Raw genomic sequence first — 22932 nt, forward strand, 5'->3', positions numbered from 1 at the left:
GACGCATATACACCTCAAGTCATGCACTGGATCAAACATATCACGAGACGAGCCATCGCACAAATATAATATCACATAAATAATATAAATACGTTCTTACGTCCAAAACTGTAAAAAAAACAAAAAGTCGCAATAAAATGAGATTCATTTCCTCAATATTTTATTAAACTGTAAATGAGGTGAAAGTGCGACGTGTCCATGGGCTCGTGGCAAGAAACTGATGGATTTAAACGCGAGGAGGAGATTCAAGTGTTGAACCAATTTTCCCCGAGATATTTTTCTCCTCATAAAGACGACCGAAGTACGTAATTACAATCATCTATCTATAATTCCAGCAATCTGTCTGTCTGTCTGTCTGTCTGTCTGTCTGTCTGTCTGTCTGTCTGTCTGTCTGTCTGCGACCGCCGTTTCTCGACAACCGCCGGTCCGATCTGATTGAAACTTGCCAGGAATATTGCCGGGGACCCGCGGATGTGCCTTTTCAAGGTTTGATATCAATCGGACGAGCGGTTCCAAGTTACGGCCATTTATCTGTCGACCAATGACAAGACACGGTGCTATGACGTCACGAATGACGTCACAAGTAATGGTTATTTATTTATTTATCTATCTATCTATCTATCTATCTATCTATCTAGCACGATTGACGGTCCGATCTGATTGAAACTTGCCAGGAATATTGCCGGGGACCCGCGGATGTGCCTTTTCAAGGTTTGATATCAATCGGACGAGCGGTTCCAAGTTACGGCCATTTATCTGTCGACCAATGACAAGACACGGTGCTATGACGTCACGAATGACGTCACAAGTAATGGTTATTTATTTATTTATCTATCTATCTATCTATCTATCTATCTATCTAGCACGATTGACGGTCCGATCTGATTGAAACTTGCCAGGAATATTGCCGGGGACCCGCGGATGTGCCTTTTCAAGGTTTGATATCAATCGGACGAGTGGTTCCAAGTTACGGCCATTTATCTGTCGACCAATGACAAGACACGGTGCTATGACGTCACGAATGACGTCACAAGTAATGGTTATTTATTTATTTATCTATCTATCTATCTATCTATCTATCTATCTATCTAGCACGATTGACGGTCCGATCTGATTGAAACTTGCCAGGAATATTGCCGGGGACCCGCGGATGTGCCTTTTCAAGGTTTGATATCAATTGGACAAGCGGTTCCCAACTTACGGCCATTTATCTGTCGACCAATATCTGCAAGAGAGGGGGATGGGAGAGGGGATGAGAGTGAGGGCGAGAGAGGAGGGGGGAGAGAGGAAGGGTGAGACTTGGGGGATAGAGGGGGGCAAGAGAGGAGGGGGAGAGAGAGGGGAATAGAGGAGGGGGAGAGAGAGGGGGTGAGAAAGAGGGGGCGTCACAATTCAAGAGAGGGGAGAGAGGAGAGGCGAGAGAGGGGGGTGAGAGTGGGGGCGAGAGAGAGGAGGGGAGCGAGGGGGGGGGCGAGAGAGAGGAGGCGTCACAATTCTTCGTTTGATATGACGTCACAATTGACACTGGGGACCTGAGTACGTTTCCCAGGTGTTTCCCAAGTTATGGCCATTTATGATACGGTTGGTTCGATCTAATTGAAATCATGCCCCAATCCAGTCATCGTTTACGCCCCTACGGACCCTTACTAGTTCAAGTATAATACTGAAATATTCAGAAAGCTTTAATATGCACTTTACAAAATGCTTTTATTTATTTTTCATTCGATTTATAATCTTCCACGTCTCGCTTTTTTTTTTCCTTCCTGGGATTTTTTTAACCTGGTCCTATTGTGGCGGTGTATAAGCCAAACGAGTAATCTTTTGGTTAATCGTCCTTAAATTGAATTCACGGGGTTTTTTTTTTTCGTTTCCTTGGAGTGAAATGATCTCATTTAATCTCTTTTAATGATAAATCTGATACGATATAACTATGTATATCTAATTAAACGCGATACACACTGAAGTTGTGAAATGATGGACATGAATCGAATGGACCAACGGTGTTAAACTTATACACCGCGAGGAATATCCGAGAAACTGCGGCGAAAGATCGACGACGTTAGACATGTTTGTTGTGCGATCACCAAGATTCTTCGAAGGAAATAGTTGTTGGAGTCTCTGATAATTTTCCTTCGTTAAATGTTGTGTTGAACATCCATTTTAACGGACTTGGAGAAATGATTTCATTCGAGTCGCAGGTAAAATTAATTAGGTTTCTGGTGTCAAGCAAGGTCGAGGACGGAAGACTTTGTTGTGCAGTTTCCTCTGCATTTTGACAGTTTGTGGTGAAGTTAATATGAGTCTTCTGCTTGTGGGTTTTGTTGTACAGTTCGGTTGAGTTGCACGAAGATCTGGGGGTTGGAGTCGTCATCAAGGTATGGAGGATGTGCACCTGAAAGCAGTTCTGGAGGATTCGAGAAATACCTTATCAACCACATTAATACAGCTCAAAGGTCGAAACTCCTCCCTGAACATACAATAACTATCGTTTTCACTCTCAGTCTTTCCTCCTCCTCCGCAACCTCTTCCTCCTCCGCAACCTCTTCCTCCTCCGCAACCTCTTCCTCCTCCGCAACCTCTTCCTCCTCCGCAACCTCCTCCTCCGCAACCTCTTCCTCCTCCGCAACCCCAACCCAACCCCTTCCTCCTCCTCCACACCCAACCCAACCCAACCCCTTTGTCCTCCACACCCAACCCAACCCAACCCAACCGCTTCCTCCTCCTCCACACACCCAACCCAACCCCTTTGTCCTCCACACCCAACCCAACCCAACCCCTTTGTCCTCCACACCCAACCCAACCCAACCCCTTTGTCCTCCACACCCAACCCAACCCAACCCCTTTGTCCTCCACACCCAACCCAACCCAACCCCTTTGTCCTCCACACCCAACCCAACCCCTTTGTCCTCCACACCCAACCCAACCAATTTGTCCTCCACACCCAACCCAACCCCTTTGTTCCCCACACCCAACCCAACCCAACCCCTTCCTCCTCCTCCGCACACTCAACCCCGACCCTCTGTCCTCCACACTCAACCCCCACCCTCTGTCCTCCACACTCAACCCCGACCCTCTGTCCTCCACACTCAACCCCGTCCCTCTGGCCGCCACAGTCAAGCCCGACCCTCTGTCCTCCACATTCAACCCCGGCCCTCTGTCCTCCCCACTCAACCCCGTCCCCCTGTCCTCCACACTCAACCCCGACCCTCTGTCCTCCACACTCAACCCCGACCCTCTGTCCTCCACACTCAACCCCGACCCTCTGTCCTCCACACTCAACCCCGACCCTCTGTCCTCCACACTCAACCCCGACCCTCTGTCCTCCACACTCAACCCCGACCCTCTGTCCTCCACACTCAACCCCGACCCTCTGTCCTCCACACTCAACCCCGACCCTCTGTCCTCCACACTCAACCCCGACCCTCTGTCCTCCACACTCAACCCCGACCCTCTGTCCTCCACACTCAACCCCGACCCTCTGTCCTCCACACGCAACCCCGACCCTCTGGCCTCCACACTCAAGCCCGACCCACAGTCCTCCACACACAACCCCGACCCTCTGCCCTCCACACTCAACCCCGACCCTCTGTCCTCCACACTCAACCCCGACCCTCTGTCCACCACACGCAACCCCGACCCTCTGTCCTCCACACTCAACCCCGACCCTCTGTCCTCCACACTCAACCCCGACCCTCTGTCCTCCACCCTCAACCCCGACCCTCTGTCCTCCACACTCAACCCCGGCCCTCTGTCCTCCACACTCAACCCCGACCCTCTGTCCTCCACACTCAACCCCGCCCCTCTGTCCTCCACACTCAACCCCGACCCTCTGTCCTCCACACGCAACCCCGACCCTCTGTCCTCCACACTCAACCCCGACCCTCTGTCCTCCACACTCAACCCCGACCCTCTGTCCTCCACACTCAACCCCGACCCTCTGTCCTCCACACTCAACCCCGACCCTCTGTCCTCCACACTCAACCCCGACCCTCTGTCCTCCACACTCAACCCCGACCCTCTGTCCTCCACACTCAACCCCGACCCTCTGTCCTCCACACTCAACCCCGACCCTCTGTCCTCCACACTCAACCCCGACCCTCTGTCCTCCACACTCAACCCCGACCCTCTGTCCTCCACACTCAACCCCGACCCTCTGTCCTCCACACTCAACCCCGACCCTCTGTCCTCCACACTCAACCCCGCCCCTCTGTCCGCCACACTCCACCCCGGCCCTCTGCCCTCCACACTCCACCCCGCCCCTCTGTCCTCCACACTCCACCCCGACCCTCTGTCCTCCACACTCTGCCCCGACCCTCTGTCCTCCACACTCAACCCCGACCCTCTGTCCTCCACACTCAACCCCGACCCTCTGTCCTCCACACTCAACCCCGACCCTCTGTCCTCCACACTCAACCCCGACGCTCTGTCCTCCACACGCAACCCCGACGCTCTGTCCTCCACACGCAACCCCGACGCTCTGTCCTCCACACGCAACCCCGACGCTCTGTCCTCCACACGCAACCCCGACGCTCTGTCCTCCACACGCAACCCCGACGCTCTGTCCTCCACACGCAACCCCGACGCTCTGTCCTCCACACGCAACCCCGACCCTCTGTCCTCCACACGCAACCCCGACCCTCTGTCTTCCAACCCCGACCCTTCGCCCTCCAACCCCAACCCTTCTCCCTCCAACCCTTCTCCCTCCAACCCAACCCTTCCACCCATCCCATCACAACCCCTTCCTTTTCTACCCCAAACCCCTTTAAATGTTTTTGTCCCATACTGATTGAATACATAAACGTTTGCCAACACAATGCACACAACTTGTTTTTGTAGATGGAGAGACAGCAGCTGAAGTGACACCACATTTCCTTCTGCAACAGTTTTGGCAAAGATTGGGTATGTAAACAATGTTCCTCATTTTTACCAGTTCCATGCACAGTTCCCCACCCAAAAGGACCCGTGTGCAGGGCCACGTCAGTTCGCAAATCAGTGTTGTGTAACTGTTTGGAACTTGTCCTCATCAGCATGTCAAGCTGCTTGAGAAAGTTTACTATGCTCATTGTTATCAGACTTTGGATGGAATGTATTTTATTTCACTGCTTTGTCCTATACTTTCAATAATAGGGTATAAGGCTTTCTGTACCATCATTGGCAGAGGGCGTGACTGTGCCCTCTGGAGGTTAGAGCAGGAACTTGATTTGTTCACGATGCTGGCGATACCTCACCTCCTCTTCGTAAAGGCCATCGCGGGATCTTTAAACTCCAACAACGAATGCCAGCAGACGGGACACTCAGTTTACCTTCCATCCAAGCACATCGATTAATCACCCTGCTGGGGCGTTCCATGTCAAGTGTACACATTTTTCAGCGAAATTTTGACACGTCGTCTCAGATTTCACTCTTTTTTGTGCAAGTGTTTGTATCCACGCTAAAACAATGTGTCAATTTTCAGACCTGGGGGCCAATCGGGGCCCATTTTAGGCCCCCCCCCAAATTTGGGCGCTCCTGATTGACCCACAATCTTCCAGTGGCCATATCACAGGTTGTAGTGGTCCGATTTGGATGATCTTGGTATCAAAATGCTCATAAAGGCGAGATCTTTCGAATTGCGTTAAGTAAAATCACTCCGAAACAGTAATTCAAAAAGTTATAGTTTGGGGCGCCCTTTGACCTTGGGCCCCCGCCCCCTAGCCAAACCGATGATCCCGTTTTTTTTTTTGTTTTTTTTTGTGTGAGAATACCCCTTCATATACTCTAACACCTCAGCAAAAATTAAAATGGGATCTCAATGGGTTCAAGTGTGATGATGGTTTTATTGTTCGGGGTTTACATATCACTAATTCTTGATTCGACATTGGGCGACGTTTGCCGTCATCGTTCCAATGACGTCACCTGCTGGCAGGTGACTTTATGTCTGAAATTGACAATCATCATCTCTGGACTATTATATATATATATATATATATATATATATATATATATATATATATATATATATATATATATGTATATTGCATCATTTGCGAAAAATTGTGTCGATTGATTTTTAAGTGTACATTTTTTTTACAACCATCATCAAATTAAGTTATAAATGGGCTAATCTCAGTTTTTGCATATTTTGCAGTAAGCATGGCAACTGAAGATGGAAAGGAGTTCTGAAAATACTGTTGTGATCCGTTCAGCTGCCATAAAACGAAACAACGAAAAGATCTTCGCAATGTCTTCGACCTGGGGGTCACAACATATCAAATGATATGTTGATGAAATTTTCTTCAAAGGTGAAAAAAGATGACAGACTTTGTACTTCGTGCAGAAAAAAAACTTTCTCAGTTGTCACCAGAGCGTATTGAAGAATCTATTTCGACAGATGAGGACAAGGAGGTTTTTGAGCGAGAAGCAGAAGGTGACCTATTAAACCAGTCGTTATCGATGATAGGCGAAAGCCCATTCGACAAACGAAAGGTGGAAAGGAACCCAGGGTACGTTCCTGAAAAGCGAAGTAAAGTGGAAGATTCTGTGTGAAAGAAATTAGAACTAGCTGCTGGACCAAGCACTGTGGGGAAAACACAAAATACAGCGTCAAAATGTGATGAAAACTCCATGCCAGAGGTGATCAAAAGCCTGAAAGAAAAATACATTGTTTCGAGCCACTCAGAACAAATACGTATACTGACAATATTTGCTTGGAATGTGAGCATCAGAGGGATGATGAGTGAATTCAGTTGCTCCCAAAGAATGGCTGTGCAAGCCAAAAATTTAGAGAAAGAAAACGGTATGCTATCTTCTCGAAATCCCAAACAGGGTAAAATATTGCCGGGAGAAAAGGACTGTGTGGTGGTCAGGAATGAACATAGAAAAGACAAAATTCAAAAGCGCCTGGTACTAAACAATCTCGAGGAACTGTTTCAGAAATTCAAAGAGAAGAACCCTGGCTTGAGAGTTGGATTCGCAAAGTTCGCCATGTAGTGGGGCAGATAACAGCAATTTTTGAGGAATCGTGCAAATGATGATACAAGCATCAAATTTGGCACATTTGTTCTCCAGGGGATTCTAATTAAATCTGCCTGATTTGCCATTTGAAAAGTTTGAAAAAAAAAAAAAAAATTCAAAAAAGTCAAGATCACGAATCAGTGTTGGATGCTGGCTGAGATTGGTGAATGTTTCAGAAACATCATCAAAGACGTTCCAAGTCTGCCATGCAGTTTTCTTCCCTTTATCGCGGAAGGCAGACACGACGTCACATCCTGTGAACGCATGGAAGTATGGGATCCCTCCAGCTTTCTCAGGCCCTATTGCAGAAACTACCTCATGGACTGGAATCCATCGTGCGTTGGCTCCTTGGCCAAAGGCAATCCACATGTTCTCAAGACCTAGTTCCTGTAAGGATGGCAGTACAGATAGTGCTATGACTAGTACGTCCATGTCATTAGCCTTAATGATAATGGGCTTGCTACCATGCGTCGATGCATCCCTGGCGTGTACAAATATTCGAGTGTCATCTTCTTCATGACAACATGGAGACACAGCATCCAGTGACTTCCTTGTGTTGCTAATGGCATCTTCTCCTTTTGTGACAATGACTGTGCTTGTCGTCTGCGCTTCACACATCTTTTCCACAAGGAAGTGAAACAGCTCGGTCTTGTTGCTGTCATCTCGAAGAAAGCTTCTCCAGTTACTTGGGGTCTTACTGGTTCCTGTCACTCTTCTTCTGATTCCTTGCCCCCTTTTGGACCTTGCCTCAGACTTCAGACTTGACTGCTTGTACACATCAAACACTATGTCCACCCTCTCGTACCTGGCACCATAGGATTCCACCTTTGGGATGATGTCTTCTTTCGCATAGTCATCAAATACCTTTGAAGTATGTGGAGGTAGGGCATTGATAAGTGCTGAGCCATCAATGATGACTGCATCTCCCCTTGGTTCTCTGTCTGGGATGTTCTCTTGCGCTTCAAGAATTTTAGCCAGCTGTGACCTAAAAAATTTTTTGAATTTTTTTATTTTTTTTTTTTCAAATTTTTCAAAATTTGGATTTTCAAATGGCCAATCGGGCAGATTTGATCAGAAAGCCCTGCAGAACAGAAATGCCAAATTTGATGCTTGTATCATAATTTGCACGATTTTTCTATTATCTACTACACTAATGCTCCGTCCCTCGGAGTGTGTCCTGGCCGGTTCAGGCGGTACACACAGTGTATGTGTATGTACGATACATCAAAATGTGAAACTCATGATGTTTGGTTCCAAAATGCCACAGATAGCCGAACTTCCTAACCATCATCATGTGATTAGCACGCATAGTTTGTAACCCAGCACAACCGGCATGGTATTTCAGAACTTGTGAAAGTTGCCCATCAATTGAAGACTTCAAAACCGAGCTACTGAGTGCTTATGAACTAGAGGATATTGATGAAATTCAGTTAAAACGGTGGACATCCACCGACAGATCTGAACTGAGCTCCATGGTCCTGCCTTTGGAAGAATTCATGAATCAATTCTGTGAACGCGCGGTGAAATTAGTGAGACACGACTTCATTGCCAAGGCCCAATCTCAGTTTCTGAAAAATAAGAAAGATGAAATCGGTGAAGGAGAATTTGTCATTATTGGAGACTTCTCAGAGAACTATTCGTTTGTCGTACAGGATGCGGCCCAAGGATTCCATTGGAACTGCTCTCAAGTGACAATTCACCCCTGGGTTTACTATTTCAAATCGGACAATGGCAAATTAAACCACGATTCGTTCACGATTATATCAGAATGCAATACTCACGACGTTGTCTCAGTCCACCTCTTCCAAAGAATGCTCATTGAACACTTGAAATCTAGCTTTGGAAATGTAAAGAAACTTAACTATTTCTCAGACGGTTGCGCTGGCCAATATATGAATAGCAAAGCTTTCATAAACCTATGTCGTCACAAATCATAGTATGGTATTGACGCAGAATGGCATTTTTTGCCACAAGTCATGGCAAGGGCCCTTCAGATGGTGTGGGAGGTACAGTCAAATGAGAAGCAACACGTGAGAGCCTGCGTAGACCTTACGACAGTCAAATTTTTTCTCCAAAAGATATTTTCGATTTGCTGAAAATGGTTTGAATGAAATGAAGTTCGGTTACGGGATCCAAGAGGCGTATGACGAGGAAGAACGAATTCTGGAAGAAAGGTGAAAAGCGGCCAAAACCATAGCTGGAACTCAAAAACTTAATGCTTTCGTCCCTATTTCTGAAACTGCTCTTCAAGTGCGTGAATTCAGCCTTAGCGAGGAACACCGTATCGAGTCAGCTATTTAAAAATCTACACCAACTTTTAACGGGAAACTCTCAGGTTAGTCACAGTGCACTATGATGGAAAATGGTGGCTTGCCTACATCATGGAAACCTTTCAGGACACTCATGAAGTGAAAGTGAATTTTCTTCATCCAAACGGGCCCGCAAATCGTTTCTTTTTTCCTGACATTGAAGATCACTGCATTTTAGACATTTCTGATGTACTTCTTTCTGTAGAACCAAAAACTGCTGCAGGTAGAACCTACACAATCAGTAAAAAAGAAACACAGCTGTCAAATAAAACATTGGTTGGCAAAAAATCTTGATTCTAATATGCGAGTAAAAACTCTTACTCGTACTGGTATCGCTTCCAGTTCCTGCATGTGCATGTGGAAAATTTATGTACAATATACTGATATCGTGTATTGGAAATCTTGTGTTCAAATATTGTGTGTCCAGCACCCGAGTCCACGAAAAATAAAACCATCATTACACTTGAACCCATTGAGATCCCATTTTCATTTATGTTGAGGTGTTGGAGTATATGAAGGGGTATTCTCGCACGAAAAAAATCGGGACCATCGGTATGGCTGGGGAGCGGGGGCCCAAGGTCAAAGGGCGCCCCAAACTATAAGTTTTTGAATTACTGTTTTGGAGTGATTTTACTTTTACGAGATTCGAAAGATCTCGCTTTTATGAGCATTGTGATACCAAGATCAGCCAAATCGGACCACTACAACCTGTGATATGGCCTCTGGAAGATTGTGGGTCAACCGGGGGAACCAAAATTTGGGGGGCCCCTAAAATGGGCCCACAGGTCTAAAAGTTGGTATTTTGAGTTTTTTTCACCCAAGTGAATAAATGACCAACATATGGGGAGAAAATGAGGTATTCGTGTCGGGAGGGTGTGTACACTTGACATGGAATGCCCCCTGCTGTTAAACACCAGGATGACAGTTTGAGTTTGGAGCTGGGTCGGGATTCAAACATCTGCTAGACACTTTTAGAAGCGAAGCACTGTAAATGACTCGAAGGCTTCCTTTATTTTTATTACTCGAGGGAATTGAAAACGTATTTCTCCACTTTTATTTGACTCGCATCTGTTTGGAACTGGGATCGGTCTCGGACACAACTTTGTGACTGCGAGACATGCCAGGATCCGAGTCCGTTATACACGGGTGGATTTGTACGTGGTGAGCCGTCTGTGGCTGGTGCACGTCAAACTGACCTTTTCGTCTATCTCTTCTTCCTATAAGGCGCGTCTTTCCAGGCTGTTTCTCAAGAAGCCACAAAACTGAGTCTTGCCTTTTCTCAGGCTTCACTACCCTCTGTCCAGGTAAGTTTGGGAATGTACAAATAGTTAAACTTCCTTTAATGTAAAAAAAAAACTATTAAAATGAAAAGGACAATGTATTTGTTTTGTTTTTCTTGGACTACCACGGAAGAGTTTGTCGAAGAACCCATTGAAAAACCCAAGTGCTGTGTTGGTGACATCAAGGGGGTAGGAGGGGGATGTGGAATTTAATCCTGTGTTGTGACGTCACAGACCCTCAAGACTCTTACGGGCATGCTGGTGGATGCAGTGCAAGGTGCTGCAATCATCTTCTTCAGTTTTCCCAAGCCTCTCGGTGAATTGTCCGCTTGTTTGTGTTTTTATTTTAATTTTTCCTTCGGTGATCTAAGGCTTATGCGTCAGCTTTAACAAGCATCAATAGGACGAAGACATTTGACCTCGGACTAGGACATTAGGAGACAGTGAACAAGAAATATAGTACATGGGATTTGAACCTCAGGTCACAACATTGTTCAGATGGGAATTCCAAGTACGCCAACGGACCATCCATTTATGTTTTTTTATTTAGTTCTTGTACAAGTTCCTCCACGGTAGAACAATAAACGCTTTTAGTCCCATATGCACTGAGGGTTGGGGGGAAATGTAAAAACTACAATTGAGAAAGGAGGGTAGGGAGGAGAAGAGAAAGGGGCAGGGGCACGGGGAGAAGGAAAGGTGGGGGGGGGGATCTCAGGGTTTGACCACAGTAGCCTTCCTCGCATAACATTCTATCACAAGGTCTGTTAAGCGATTAAATTAGAAAAGAGAGAGGGTTATAAGGCCTCGACGCTAATATAACAAATGGAGTCCTAATAAGTGATATTGGGAGGATGTTTGTTTTGTATCTTCATGGTAGGGCTAACACTACAAAAGAGAGTTCGTACAGCGGTGGTTGGCATGGTGGAAGGCATATTGTGTCTCCTTGGGTCTGTTTGTGATGCGCCATATCACAGGTAAGAGAATTGGAACCACCCTGTCTTTTTTTTTCTGTTTTATTTCATATGATGAATACATCAGATTTCAATATGTTGTCATTGTAACTATAAAAAGGTGATATTTTTTTTTTTTTACATCGACCTAGTCAACCTCAGGGCCACCTTACTTACACTGGGAGCGTGTGGGAGGCCTGCGACAAGTCAGTCAACCTGCCAAGAGGTGGGTCATAAGCTTCCATATTTTTTTCTTAAAATCAGTTGGTGGGATGTAAGTTGCACTGCTGTGTATATCAATTAAAGGGGGTGGGGGGGGGGGTGCTGAGTCAACACAATGGTCTAAACAACAATCATTTAGGGGGAACTTTCACTCCATATTGTGCAGTTGATTCGGCGAGGACGGAGTCAACCATGGTGTGGACTAGCGTCATCCATATGGACAACTTGTTTAACTAAGTCTCTGTGTTTGCAGACAATATGGAGGCACTGTTGGAAATTCTGCAGGATCAGTTGGACACAGTCCAGGATGCCATTAATGAGTTCAGGCTGGTACGTGGCCCTGGCATGAGATAGTGAGAGAGCCTTTTATGCGTGTGTTGCAATTAAAAAAAAATCAAATGCACAGTTTGTTTACAACCTGAGTGATGTTCCAAAGGTGCAAGAAGAAAATGACTCAGAGCAGTTGGTGAGCTCTCTAAATGGACTGGTAATTGAAACACTCGATAACCAGGAAACGTACCTGTCAGAGAGTGACAGGCAGGTAAGAATGCGATGATTGTCCTTGTGCCTGCACCGTACCATGCCTAGCATTTTTAACAAAAGTTCCAACTCTCAATTTTTCCGAAGCAATAACTGTCCATTCCCAGATTATGATGTCTGCCTTGAGCCTCGTCCAAATGGTCAAAAATACACTGCGGAGATTATGTCACTTGGTTCGCAAGTATGGCCGTGCAAATGAGCCGGCTTGCATTGCCCAGCTCGACGACATTGCGGATGGAGCTCGGGCCTTCAGTGCCAGGTGGGACGAGATGAGTATGCACGTTGTGCTCTCATTGGCTGCAGAGCGTGTCCTTTTAACTTCCCACTCATAATTATTTTCTCCTTGCAATTCTCAGTGTCGACGATTTCCTGCTGAGCGTTTATCCACCCATGGAGCACAGCGATCTCAGGCAACACGTAAGTCCCCAGGCATCCAATCGGCTCTGCATGTGTTTTCCTTGTTCCTTCAGAGATTAAGTAGGGACAGGGAGAGTGTGGTCTGAAGTTGTTTTTTTTCCCCCCCAGTATGTGGAGTTATTGATGTTGTGAGGGTAAACCACCTTTGTGCAGGCAAGCAACGTAAATGAATAAACGTGATTGGGTGGCTGGCTTTGCTTTTAACAAATGATCTGCCACCATTTGATACTTGTAGAATGAAATGAGGTCGATCTTTTGATCATTTGTATAAATCTGTGGCATATTGTATGACAGCACATGTAGAAATCTGGCTCACTAGTTGAAAATTCGTCTTTCATCCTTTCATCTTTCCGATATCCAGTGCCAATAGAAAGTCAACACCCCATTTCACCTTTTGTTGCCTTATAACCAGGAATTAAATTGCATTAAATCAGACTTTTTCACCTTTATTTACACATTGTAACCTCCAATTACCAAGTGAAAAACAAATTCTACTCATTTCAGGCAATTAAAAATGCAAGACTAGAATATCATGGTTGGATAAGTGTCCACCCACCTGATAATTGCAAATGAACTCACAGCAATTGTAGAATCGCACACCAAGTTAATAACCCTCCACCTGTGTTATTTTGTAATGATTCTGACTATTTCAGAATAAAATCACTTGTTCCTGGAGGTTTCCTCTGCTGGGTAATGCATTTCACAGCAAAGACTCAACCATGAGCACCAAGGAGCTTTCAAAAGACCTCTGCGATAAAGTTGTGGAAAGGCACAGATCAGGAGATGGGTATTAAAATATTTCAAAGGCCTTGACTATCCCTTGGAGCACAGTTAAGACAATCATTAATAAATGGAAGGCGTATGGTACCACCAAGGCCCTGCCTTGATCAGGCCATCCCTCCAAACTGGATGACCAAGCAAGGAGGAGACTGATCAGAGAGGCCACCAGGAGGCCAATGGCAACTTTGAAAGAGCTACATGCTTTTATGGCAAAGACTGGTCACTGTGTGCATGTGACAATATCCCAAGCACTCCACAAGTCTGGCCTTACCTGTACGGTAGAGTGGCAAAAAGGAAGCCATTACACAAAAAAGCCCACCTTGAGTCTTGTTTGAGGAATGCAAAAAAACACTACGGAGATTCTGAATCCATGTGGCAAAACGTTTTGTGATCTGACGAAACCAAGATGGAACTTTTTGGCCTAAATACAAAACATTACGTTTGGCACAAACCCAACACAGCACATCACCCAAAGAACACCATCCCTACTGTGAAGCGTGGTGGTGGCAGCAGAATTTTCTGAAATTTGTAGAATTTGTTTTTCACAAGGAAGTTGTCGGTTATGATGTGGAAAAAGTCTGATTTAATGAAATTTAATTCCAGGCTGTAAGGAAACAAAAGGTCAAAATTTTGAAAAGGTGTGTGTGTGTGTGTGTGTGTGTGTGTGTGTGTGTGTGTGTGTGTGTGTGTGTGTGTGTGTGTGTGTGTGTGTGTGTGCGTGCGCACATACACACATTATATATATTTATTTATATATATATATACATACACACACATACACGAGCGGGTGTGCTTCCACATTGTGTAAGCATACGAACCGTGTTTCCCCATTGTCTTCAGGCACTCACTTGCATTGGATTTTTCATTTACAGATGCTTTCCGATGGTTCTGTGATTTTTATTTTTTTATTTTTCTTTTTCCTGGTGTATCGGCTTCGATGTCCGTCAGTACACACAATTTCAGCCTTATAAGTCACCCGAAATGTACCGATCTTTTATATGTCAGTGATTCAGTGGTTAGAAAGAGCTGTATAAATATAAAAAAATATATTATATATCAAAAACATGTGGAGTGTAATGAGCACTCCCCCGATCTCTATTGGACATTAGTCACACTCTACATGTTTTTGATTTACCCACCGATCGCATTTCGTGCCTTCTGGTTGAATGGTTTGCATTAGCGGGAACAATCACCTGGGTGGCAGACGGACGGTTGCTCTGTGCAGATTATGTGGTTTTACCGTGTGAGACTGAGTCCGCGGCGATGCTCACCATAAGAGTCAGGAGGTGTGTGATTTTTTATACATATACATATACATAATCTGGATGTATATCTCTTATCTAACCTCTCCTAGGTCACTGGGCCAATCTCAACCAAACTTGTGGGATGATAGTTTGGAACAAGAGCATACTAATGGCGGGTTCACAACTCCCTTATCCCTCCCCTCCCCCCATCTTTCCATGTGAAGGGGGGTAAAATAGAAAGTCCGGACTCTTGAGGAAACGCTTCACTTTTAACCAATCACTGGCCAGACTATAGTTACCTCCACCACTGAAGGTGGATGGAGATTTTGTTTTCACCCCTATTTGTGTGTTTGTCTGTGAGCAGGCTCTCTCAAAAAGTTGCAGATGTATTCGGACGAAACATTGGGACAGATTGGGTGTGTGACAAGGACTAATTGATTTGATTTCGGTGAATATGCAGATCCGGATACGAGAATTTTTTTTTTTTTTTTTAAAGCGATTCTTCACTTTTGAGAGACAAGAGCTTAAAAAAATGATATATAACATATCTCAAAACGTTGTGGACGGATTTAGACGAAACTTGGTGGATGAGTTGGGTAGGTGACAACAACAAGCCAATTAGATTTTGGAAGTCCAGATGCAGATCCAACCTACCGGCGGGCTTCAAAACGTATACTGTTCAGCATGTCAGAGGTAATGCGCTTTTCCGAGGGCCGTCCAGGAAACGAACTCTCAATGCGGTTTGTTAATGAACATCTCCACAAGTATTTGATGGTTTCGACAATTTTGGTGGTTTTTAGCGAGAGTGCTGTTTCCGTAGTGACCGATGTTCACCGACGAGTTTGCATGCAAAGGAATGCAAGACCATTTGATGTATTACTGAATTTTAGCCATTATTATTTTTGCAGCTTTACAACCGTTTTGTTTAAAATGCTGAGGATTATTAAACGATGCAGAGCACATGCTGCTTGCAAGCCACACCATAAGGGAGAAGGGCAGTCGTACGTCACGGTTTTCTCGGTGTAAGAGGGGGTTCACATTTAGTTAAGTTACACATATCTGAAATGCAGTGGTATTGTTTTTTATGTATATTTTCTTTTTATTTTAAGGCGGAGCAACTTGCTGATTTACTCAGAAATGTTCTCAGCATAATGAGGTGAGTAGCTGTGCAACATCATTAAAGGTTCACTCTTTTTAGAGGTGAATACTTGTACCTCATGCAGTGCTGTTCGAGGAAAAATGGAACACTAGAGTATAATGGTGTAAAAAAAAAAAAAAAAAAAACAAAGAAAAAAGTTATCAATGTTGGCCCCGTTTACTCGTGGCAATACAATAACAATTTCCTGACTGAGTCCCGCAAATCCAGATGGCAGGAAGCAGTGTCATCCATTGACTTCACTCAATCCAGCCAGAGAGCATGGAAAATGGGAAACTGACTTACTGGCAGATCAGCAAAGAAGCAAGCATACCCAGTGTTACCTGACTATCACAAGAACCCTCATCAGCAATGATCACCACCCCAAACCAGACAGTGCATTCTCCTGTAAAGTATATCCCAAACTAAATGACTTCCAGACAGCACCACCTGCTGACTGTGGATTGGACGTGGACTTCAGTACAGAGGAATTCAAGTTTGTCCTGGAAAGTCTGAAATGTGAGAAAGCACCGAGACCTGATAACATTCATGCAGAGCAGTTGAACGCCAGCACTCACCTACTCCTCTGGTTTGTGTGCTTTGTGTCCTATTGCCTTTCCTCATTCAGGATTCCAAAGCTCTGGAAGAGGGCCAATGTTGTGGCCACCCTAAAACCCAATAAGCCCAGAGACATCGACAAGAGTTGCAGGCCGATACCGCTGCTATCTGTCCCATTCATGGCCCTTGAGAGGCTCATCCTTAACAGGACAGAACCACTTGTTGAGGTAGCACTCCCACCAGAACAAGCAGGCTTCAGGAAGAAATGTAGCACTGACGATCAGATTGTAGCTGCAACTGACATTATTGAAGACTGCCTTTGAATGAAACCAAAATTGTGGGTTTGTTTTCTTTTACTTATCTTCAGCATAAGGTACAGTCTGGTACTGTTGCCTGCTGCTGAGGCTGCAAGAGGTACTACAGGACCACAACCGAGTTCACTTTATCCAAGTCTTGATCTCCAACACTGCTTCAGTGTCAACCTGAATGGACAAACCAGAAGAACCCACAGGCTGAAAAATGGAGTTCCGCAAAGCTTGGTCTTGGTGCCCCTACTTTTCAAGGTGTACATATCAGACCTCCCAAAGCCAACAGGTACTAAACCTGCTGGCACCTATGATCTTGCGATCATGCATCTGAACAAGTCTTTTGAGGAAGTCGAGGCCACTCTCAGACGAGACATTGCTTCTATTTACCGCTACTACCACCAATGGCGCCTACGTTTCAACATCCAGAAGTCGGTCTGCTCTGTTTTCCACCTTCAGAACAGTAATGCAGACAGGCCACTAAAAGTCCAGCTAAATTACTGTCTGCATAGGGAAGGAGCCACCACAATAATAAGGTATATGTGCACCTCAACTCTTCCATAAGGATCATCAGTGGATGCCTTCACCCTACTCCTCTCCATCACCTCCCAGTCCTTGCAGCCATCAATCCCCATCACGTTGGACAAGCAGCCCTCTGTGTATCTCAGAACCCCAACCACCCCTTGCACAACGAGCTAAGAGGTCTGTCCTTTGCAAGAGCCACAATCCCTTTGCAAACCTATATCACAGCAGATGATTGTCTGAGCAAACATACGTGTCAGATGAAGAAATGGCATACGTACAACACCTTCCCTGTTCCACCAATTCCCCTGGTTTTGATCTGTTTTGGAAATAATGGTGTTGTCTCAGCCGGCTCCAAACGGGTGTTGTCAGATTCCATCACATGTTCTCTTGGAACCTTGCTGATTCTTCTGACTGCGAGTGTGGCCTCCCCCAGACTGCAGATCATCTTGTGCAAGACTGCTCCATACATCGCCTAGACTCCGAGATGGAGGAAAGCAAGGACTGCAGCACCTGGCAACAAGGGCCCGATGCTGGCTGAAAACAGCTAACTTAACATCACATACTACCAACTCAGAGAAAGGCGACACAAAAGAAAGAAGAACCATGTTCTACCAGTTGGCAGTTGAGGTTTTCATTTTTATCCTGAGCTACCACCCATTAATGAAATAATCCCTATCATTACTGTTTTTACCCATTTCTATTGCTTTGTGTTTACCGACCTAGATTCAAACGACAGTAGACCCAAAGGGCTGACAGAATGGCCGAGACCTAGAGGTATGCACACTCCCTCAGCTGTCTAGCTTGGGTTTGAATCCCAACCCAGCTATAAACTGTCATCCCGATGTTTCACAGACAGGGTGATTCATCAATGTGTGTGCCATCCCTCGGATGGACGTTAAGTTGGAATCCCATCTGCCAGCGTCTGTTGGTGGACGTTAAAGAATCTATGAGTGGGTGAGCTATCGCCAGCACCATGGCCAACTTCCAATTTCCTGCCCGAACCAGCAGAGGCTATGACATCAGCGGCACCAGCCACGCCCTCAGCCATTGATGCTACCCTGCAGCCCTGTGCTACATACGAAGAAGTGGACCCAAAACAGACCCCTGCAGTTTTTCACTCCTTACATCCCCATTTCCTCCAACTCTCTCTTTGCTACTTGTTCTCACCTAAGCTGGAGGAAACCTGTGTGGAACCTTATCAAAAGCTTTGAGCAAATCTTGACAAACTAAACCTACTGCACTACTTTTTTCACCCGAATACTTATCTCTTCAAATAATTATATGAAGTTTGTTAAAGACCATCTTACCTTTTATTTACCTGAAGAATGTTCAACCTTTCTATAATTCACATGCTGTCTCACAAAGAGCCTATTCATTTCAATTCCCTTCCTTACTATGTATGAGTGAAGTTTTTGGCCTCTAAGTATTACTTATTACTGCTAAGTATTACTTTGTACTACATTTGATATCTTCCAGTCAAATGAGCTGTTAAGCATATCTGCGAGCACTGCGAGAATCTCTTATCCCTCATACATTCCCTTACACAAACTACATTTTCCCCGATTCTACGCTTTCCTGTACTCGACTTGTAATGTTAGATGCAATTAAAGTGCATTTGGCCATCTCTGCCTCAGGTTCAGCCACATCTGCCCTGAAGAGAAGCGTCCCTGGGTAAGCATCCTGCTTCTGTCCATCAACCATGACTTGGAGAAGCTCATCCAACTGGCATCCTGTCCCTGAGTATGGCGACCCTTCCTTGTTCTGACGTCTTGTGCACGTTTCATTGATCAGTGCATGTCTCACCAGTCGGCAGGGTTTCACTACCAGGCATTGCCACACCAGAAATGTCATCTTTCTTCTTGCTGGATGTGCTTTTTGCTCAGCTTTAACTTGGACAAGAGATTGCTTGCTGGCCAACACGAATAATGTTTGGAAATATTTGGGGCCGTTGTCTTGGCATGGTGTGTTTGGCCATGACAGTTGCATTTCATCGTGGGATACAGATTGAATAACCTTTGATCGTTGAAAACGCCTGATATTTATATTGATGAAAATGTACTAAATAAACCATTTCCATGAATCGGAAGATTGTTGTTTGTTCCACAGTGATTACATCATTCTGATGAGGAGGGAGGTAAACAAAAAGTGATAAAAATCAAAATGGTGTGGGTTTGAGTCCTATCGAACCAAACTGTGAAAGCAAACCACTGTTCTTGTAATGATGGAATCACCTCTTTGGTCACCTGGCACGTAGTACAGCTTACCTTTGGTTGCTCTCGGTGCCTCTTGAACCCCACTCGGTGGAAATGGTTGTGGCTGTTATGACTCGTCATCGTAATTGTTATCTCTGCTGCCGAAGGTGGACGGAGGTTATGTTTTCACTCCTATTTGTTTGGCTGTTTATCTGTGAGCAGCAGGATATCTTAAAATGTTGTGGATGGAACTTTGTGGCCAGGTTGGGTGTGTGACGAGAACGAATTGATTCAATTTTAGTGAAGATCTGGATCCGAATACAAGTTTTTATTTTTTTTTAAATATTCTGGTTGTGATTTTTCACCAGAGAGATGGAACCAAAAACAATATACCGTACAGCACAATATTTCAAAAGTTGTGGCCGGATTATCGCAAAACTAGGTGGATGTGTTTGTTCGGTGACGTGACCGAGCAGATTATATTTTAGTTCAGGTCCAGATACAGATCCGGCCTATCAGTAGGATACAAAACAAACTGTTCAACCTGGTTCAGGTATGCGCTCTTCCGAGTGCTGTTCTAGTTTGGATGTCTGTTGTACTGTTCTGCTTTTTTGACACAAAATTGTCTATTACTGGGAGACGACGGATGAGTATCGTACCGACAGCGTGGTGAATGAAGAACATGGGATATTATGAAGAAACAAAATCTCTACGTGAAGATATTAGGATTAGAGAAGAGCAGGAAGTTTTTTTTTTGTCGTTGTTGTTGTTGTTTTGGAACATTGAGGTGCTGGTGAAGGTTATTGAATATCTTATGCTGTGCTGCTTCTCATGTGTTCTTCCAGAATCCCACACCTAGTTACCCTTCCCCAACTCAACTGAACTTCTTCATCCTCTGTGAAACTGTTGGTTCGTGCCCGTCGATTCTTTCAATAGTGTTGACCACCATCAGCTCTTGCTTTCTTGTAGTATACACCACCTTGCTCTCTTGTCCTCTCGCTGATCCCATTCTGACTCTTTCCTTTCTGGCAATCATCCAACCAACTTATTACTGCTTTTCTTCACCTGCATTCTCCACCGGCTAATCCAATCCCAGGATAAAGGATACAAATGTAACGACCGCTGTTGACTCGTTGCAAATGAGTCAGACTTTGACCACAAACTTGTTTGTAAAACCAATACAACAAGAAAAAGAGAAATCAGAGATTGCAAACCCTTGCCAGGACTTCTTTTGTGTGGTGTATTTTTTTTAGGTTTTCGGGTAAATCCAATCTGGCTGCCAAACCATGTGACCTATGACATCATATGTATGACTTTTGTTCCTCATGGATAGGTTGTCATATGTGTAAAGTTTCGCCTCAATCTTTTCAGCCATATCAGAGAAGATTTTGTTTTTAAGGTTTAAAAAAAAAATGTTTTTGTTAAACAATATGGCTGCTGAATCATGTGACCGATGAGGTTATTAATTTTTTTTTCTGTGAAACATTTTATCCATAGATGACCCTCAAATTTTCATACTGATCGGATGTGATGTTCTACATATGTAATTATGTCATAAAAAAATCACTCATTCCCCATGAGGAGTACTTGCCGTGTGCCAAATTTCAAATTTTTCCTTGGTGCGGTTTCAGAGATAGAGGTCCAAAGTTTTTTTTTCCAATATGGCTGCCACAGCACATGACCTATGACGTCATAACTATCATAGAAACATTCTACACGAGTCGTCGCACCAATGGTGAAAATTACGTCAAACTCCAACAAACGGTTGTGGAGAAAAACACGAAAGTTCTGTGCAGCCAAGCAAACACAGACAAACAAACAGATCCAAATGCAACAACCTCTTTGAATCCTTCGGTGAGGGTCACTAAAGAGTTTCGAGAACACCTTACCCCACGCAGTGTTGCATTATATAATTCAATTGAAATAAAATGATTTTTTTTTTTTTAAGTCGTATAAAAAAAATTCCAGAAGTTTACCGCCGTTGATGCAGTGTCTTGAACACCACTTTATTTAACATGTCCAACTCCAGTCCTGCAAAATCGGAGGTTTGTGGAAGTGGCAAAAAAGGCAACTTGTGTTCCACAGTGTTCAAGTATATAATTCAATTGAAATAAAATAAAGATTTTTAAAGGCAGTAGGAAAAAAAAAATTCCAGACCTTTACAGCCATTGATCATGCATCTGTTACACCACCTCATCTGAAACGTTATATTAGTTCTTTGTGCCTGTTGTTTGGGTCCTTGATGACATATTTAATGTCAAAAATAAGTATCTGCCTTATGACAAATAAGTATCTCGCTCTGTCTGCACATGCGCGATTGGGACAAATTCAGAGCCGAAGTACTGTTAAACTTCAGGTTTGTTTTCAGACTTGTGTTCAAAACAGAATATTCAATTGAAATCAAGCTCTTCCTCCATCATAAACTGAAATTTGTGTACAGGCAAACAGAAGTGAACCTATTGCTTAACCCTGCATTTAGCTTCACGTGCACAGGTCAATTTATGTGCTAATTTATTCCTAACACCACTGCAACCTTGAGCAATAACGACATACAGCACAACATAGACAAAATCAAACATAATAAACAACAAAAATAACCACTTACCCTGTTTGCTATAAGGAGTGCTGAATTCACTGAGGGATCACATGAGGATGCAGGAGCTCTGGCCCACAAGGGAAAGTACACGGCTCAACACTCCTCTGTACTTTGCGAGGAAATTTTTGGCGGTCTGTGAACGTGAACGCGTAACCATTTTTTGCAAAGTAACTCTGTGACCTATTGGCTGGGCCTTGGGCAAAAACCCTCTTACCTCTGCATTCATGCAATGAGGTGGCCTTTTGAATATCAAGTAAACAACATCATGATCATTTTACTTTGAGTACATTTATTTAATAGTATCAAATGTTTGCTGTGCTCAGCCACGGTAAAGGCATAGAAACTAGCATTGTTAACATCCATCCATCCATACATCCATGGGGACCAAACTCTATGCAGAGCGTTGGTGCTGCCTCAGTAGTCTCCTTGGCTATTGGACACAATCCTGGACGGGTCGCCACTCCGACGCAGGATACGAGCAAGCTGGTACTCATTTTGCCAACCTCGGAAGGATGACAGACAGTCAACCCCACCTGGTATTAATTCAACAGCCAAGTGGGATTTGAACTCAGGATCCTCAGATCCCAAGCCCACCACCCTAACCATTAAGCAAACACCAGGCATATTGTTAACATCTACGTACCAAATAGATTCTGTGTGCTCGCAGTGCATAGGTCATACTGTGCTCGTATTTATCCAGTACCTTCATGGGAGAGGATGTAAAGACTTTTTAGTGTAAGTACAATTAGGTTTATATTCAATTGAGACGCATTTTAATATTCTAATAATATTTAAAGGGCAAAGCATGAAACATTATACAAGTTATAGACGATGCAATGGTGCGATGATTGAATCCACATTGCCCTGCAGAGAGAAGAACAAAAGA

At 44.5% G+C, this 22932-nt stretch overlaps 2 protein-coding genes across 6 annotated transcripts in view; one reads left to right on the top strand and one right to left on the bottom strand.

Moving 5' to 3' along the window:
• The first annotated feature begins 181 nt into the window (after positions 1-181).
• Positions 182-19344, top strand: CCNDBP1 (cyclin D1 binding protein 1). Of its 2 annotated transcripts, none has more exons than XM_085890073.1 (13): positions 182-301; positions 2330-2453; positions 4837-4899; positions 10527-10606; positions 10817-10898; positions 11460-11556; positions 11685-11758; positions 12008-12084; positions 12191-12295; positions 12402-12553; positions 12651-12711; positions 15845-15891; positions 18893-19344. In XM_085890073.1, the coding sequence occupies exons 2-13, from the start codon at positions 2378-2380 to the stop codon at positions 18996-18998; spliced, it is 1020 nt and encodes a 339-aa protein (XP_085746199.1). In that variant the 5' UTR covers positions 182-301; positions 2330-2377; the 3' UTR covers positions 18999-19344. The 2 variants fall into 2 exon arrangements, with proteins under 2 accessions (XP_085746199.1, XP_085746198.1); XM_085890072.1 differs by lacking the exon at positions 182-301 and adding an exon at positions 1997-2198.
• A 431-nt stretch (positions 19345-19775) lies between these two features.
• DRC1 (dynein regulatory complex subunit 1) overlaps positions 19776-22932 on the bottom strand; it is a 77152-nt gene continuing 73995 nt past the window's right edge. For 3 of the 4 annotated variants that reach the window (XM_085890070.1, XM_085890068.1, XM_085890069.1), the window contains exon 18: positions 19776-22179. In XM_085890070.1, the coding sequence (XP_085746196.1) occupies positions 22093-22179 (87 nt within the window). In that variant the 3' untranslated portion in view covers positions 19776-22092. Of the gene's footprint in view, positions 22911-22932 lie in introns of all 4 variants that reach the window. The other variant, XM_085890071.1, reaches the window with a different exon arrangement.

This window comes from Eptatretus burgeri, chromosome 7 (assembly GCF_056783735.1).
Source record: "Eptatretus burgeri isolate ZD-2024b chromosome 7, Ebu_testis_v1, whole genome shotgun sequence".
NCBI classification, from domain to species: Eukaryota; Metazoa; Chordata; class Myxini; order Myxiniformes; family Myxinidae; genus Eptatretus; species Eptatretus burgeri.

Excerpts from the sequence above, each read along its gene's own strand:
- CCNDBP1 (XM_085890073.1), top strand. The coding sequence starts at position 2,378 with ATGGAGGATGTGCACCTGAAAGCAGTTCTGGAGGATTCGAGAAATACC. Across the intron at positions 4,900-10,526 it reads ACAGTTTTGGCAAAGATTGG|GCGCGTCTTTCCAGGCTGTT; the intron begins GTATGTAAACAA and ends TCTTCCTATAAG. Across the intron at positions 15,892-18,892 it reads AATGTTCTCAGCATAATGAG|GTTCAGCCACATCTGCCCTG; the intron begins GTGAGTAGCTGT and ends TCTCTGCCTCAG.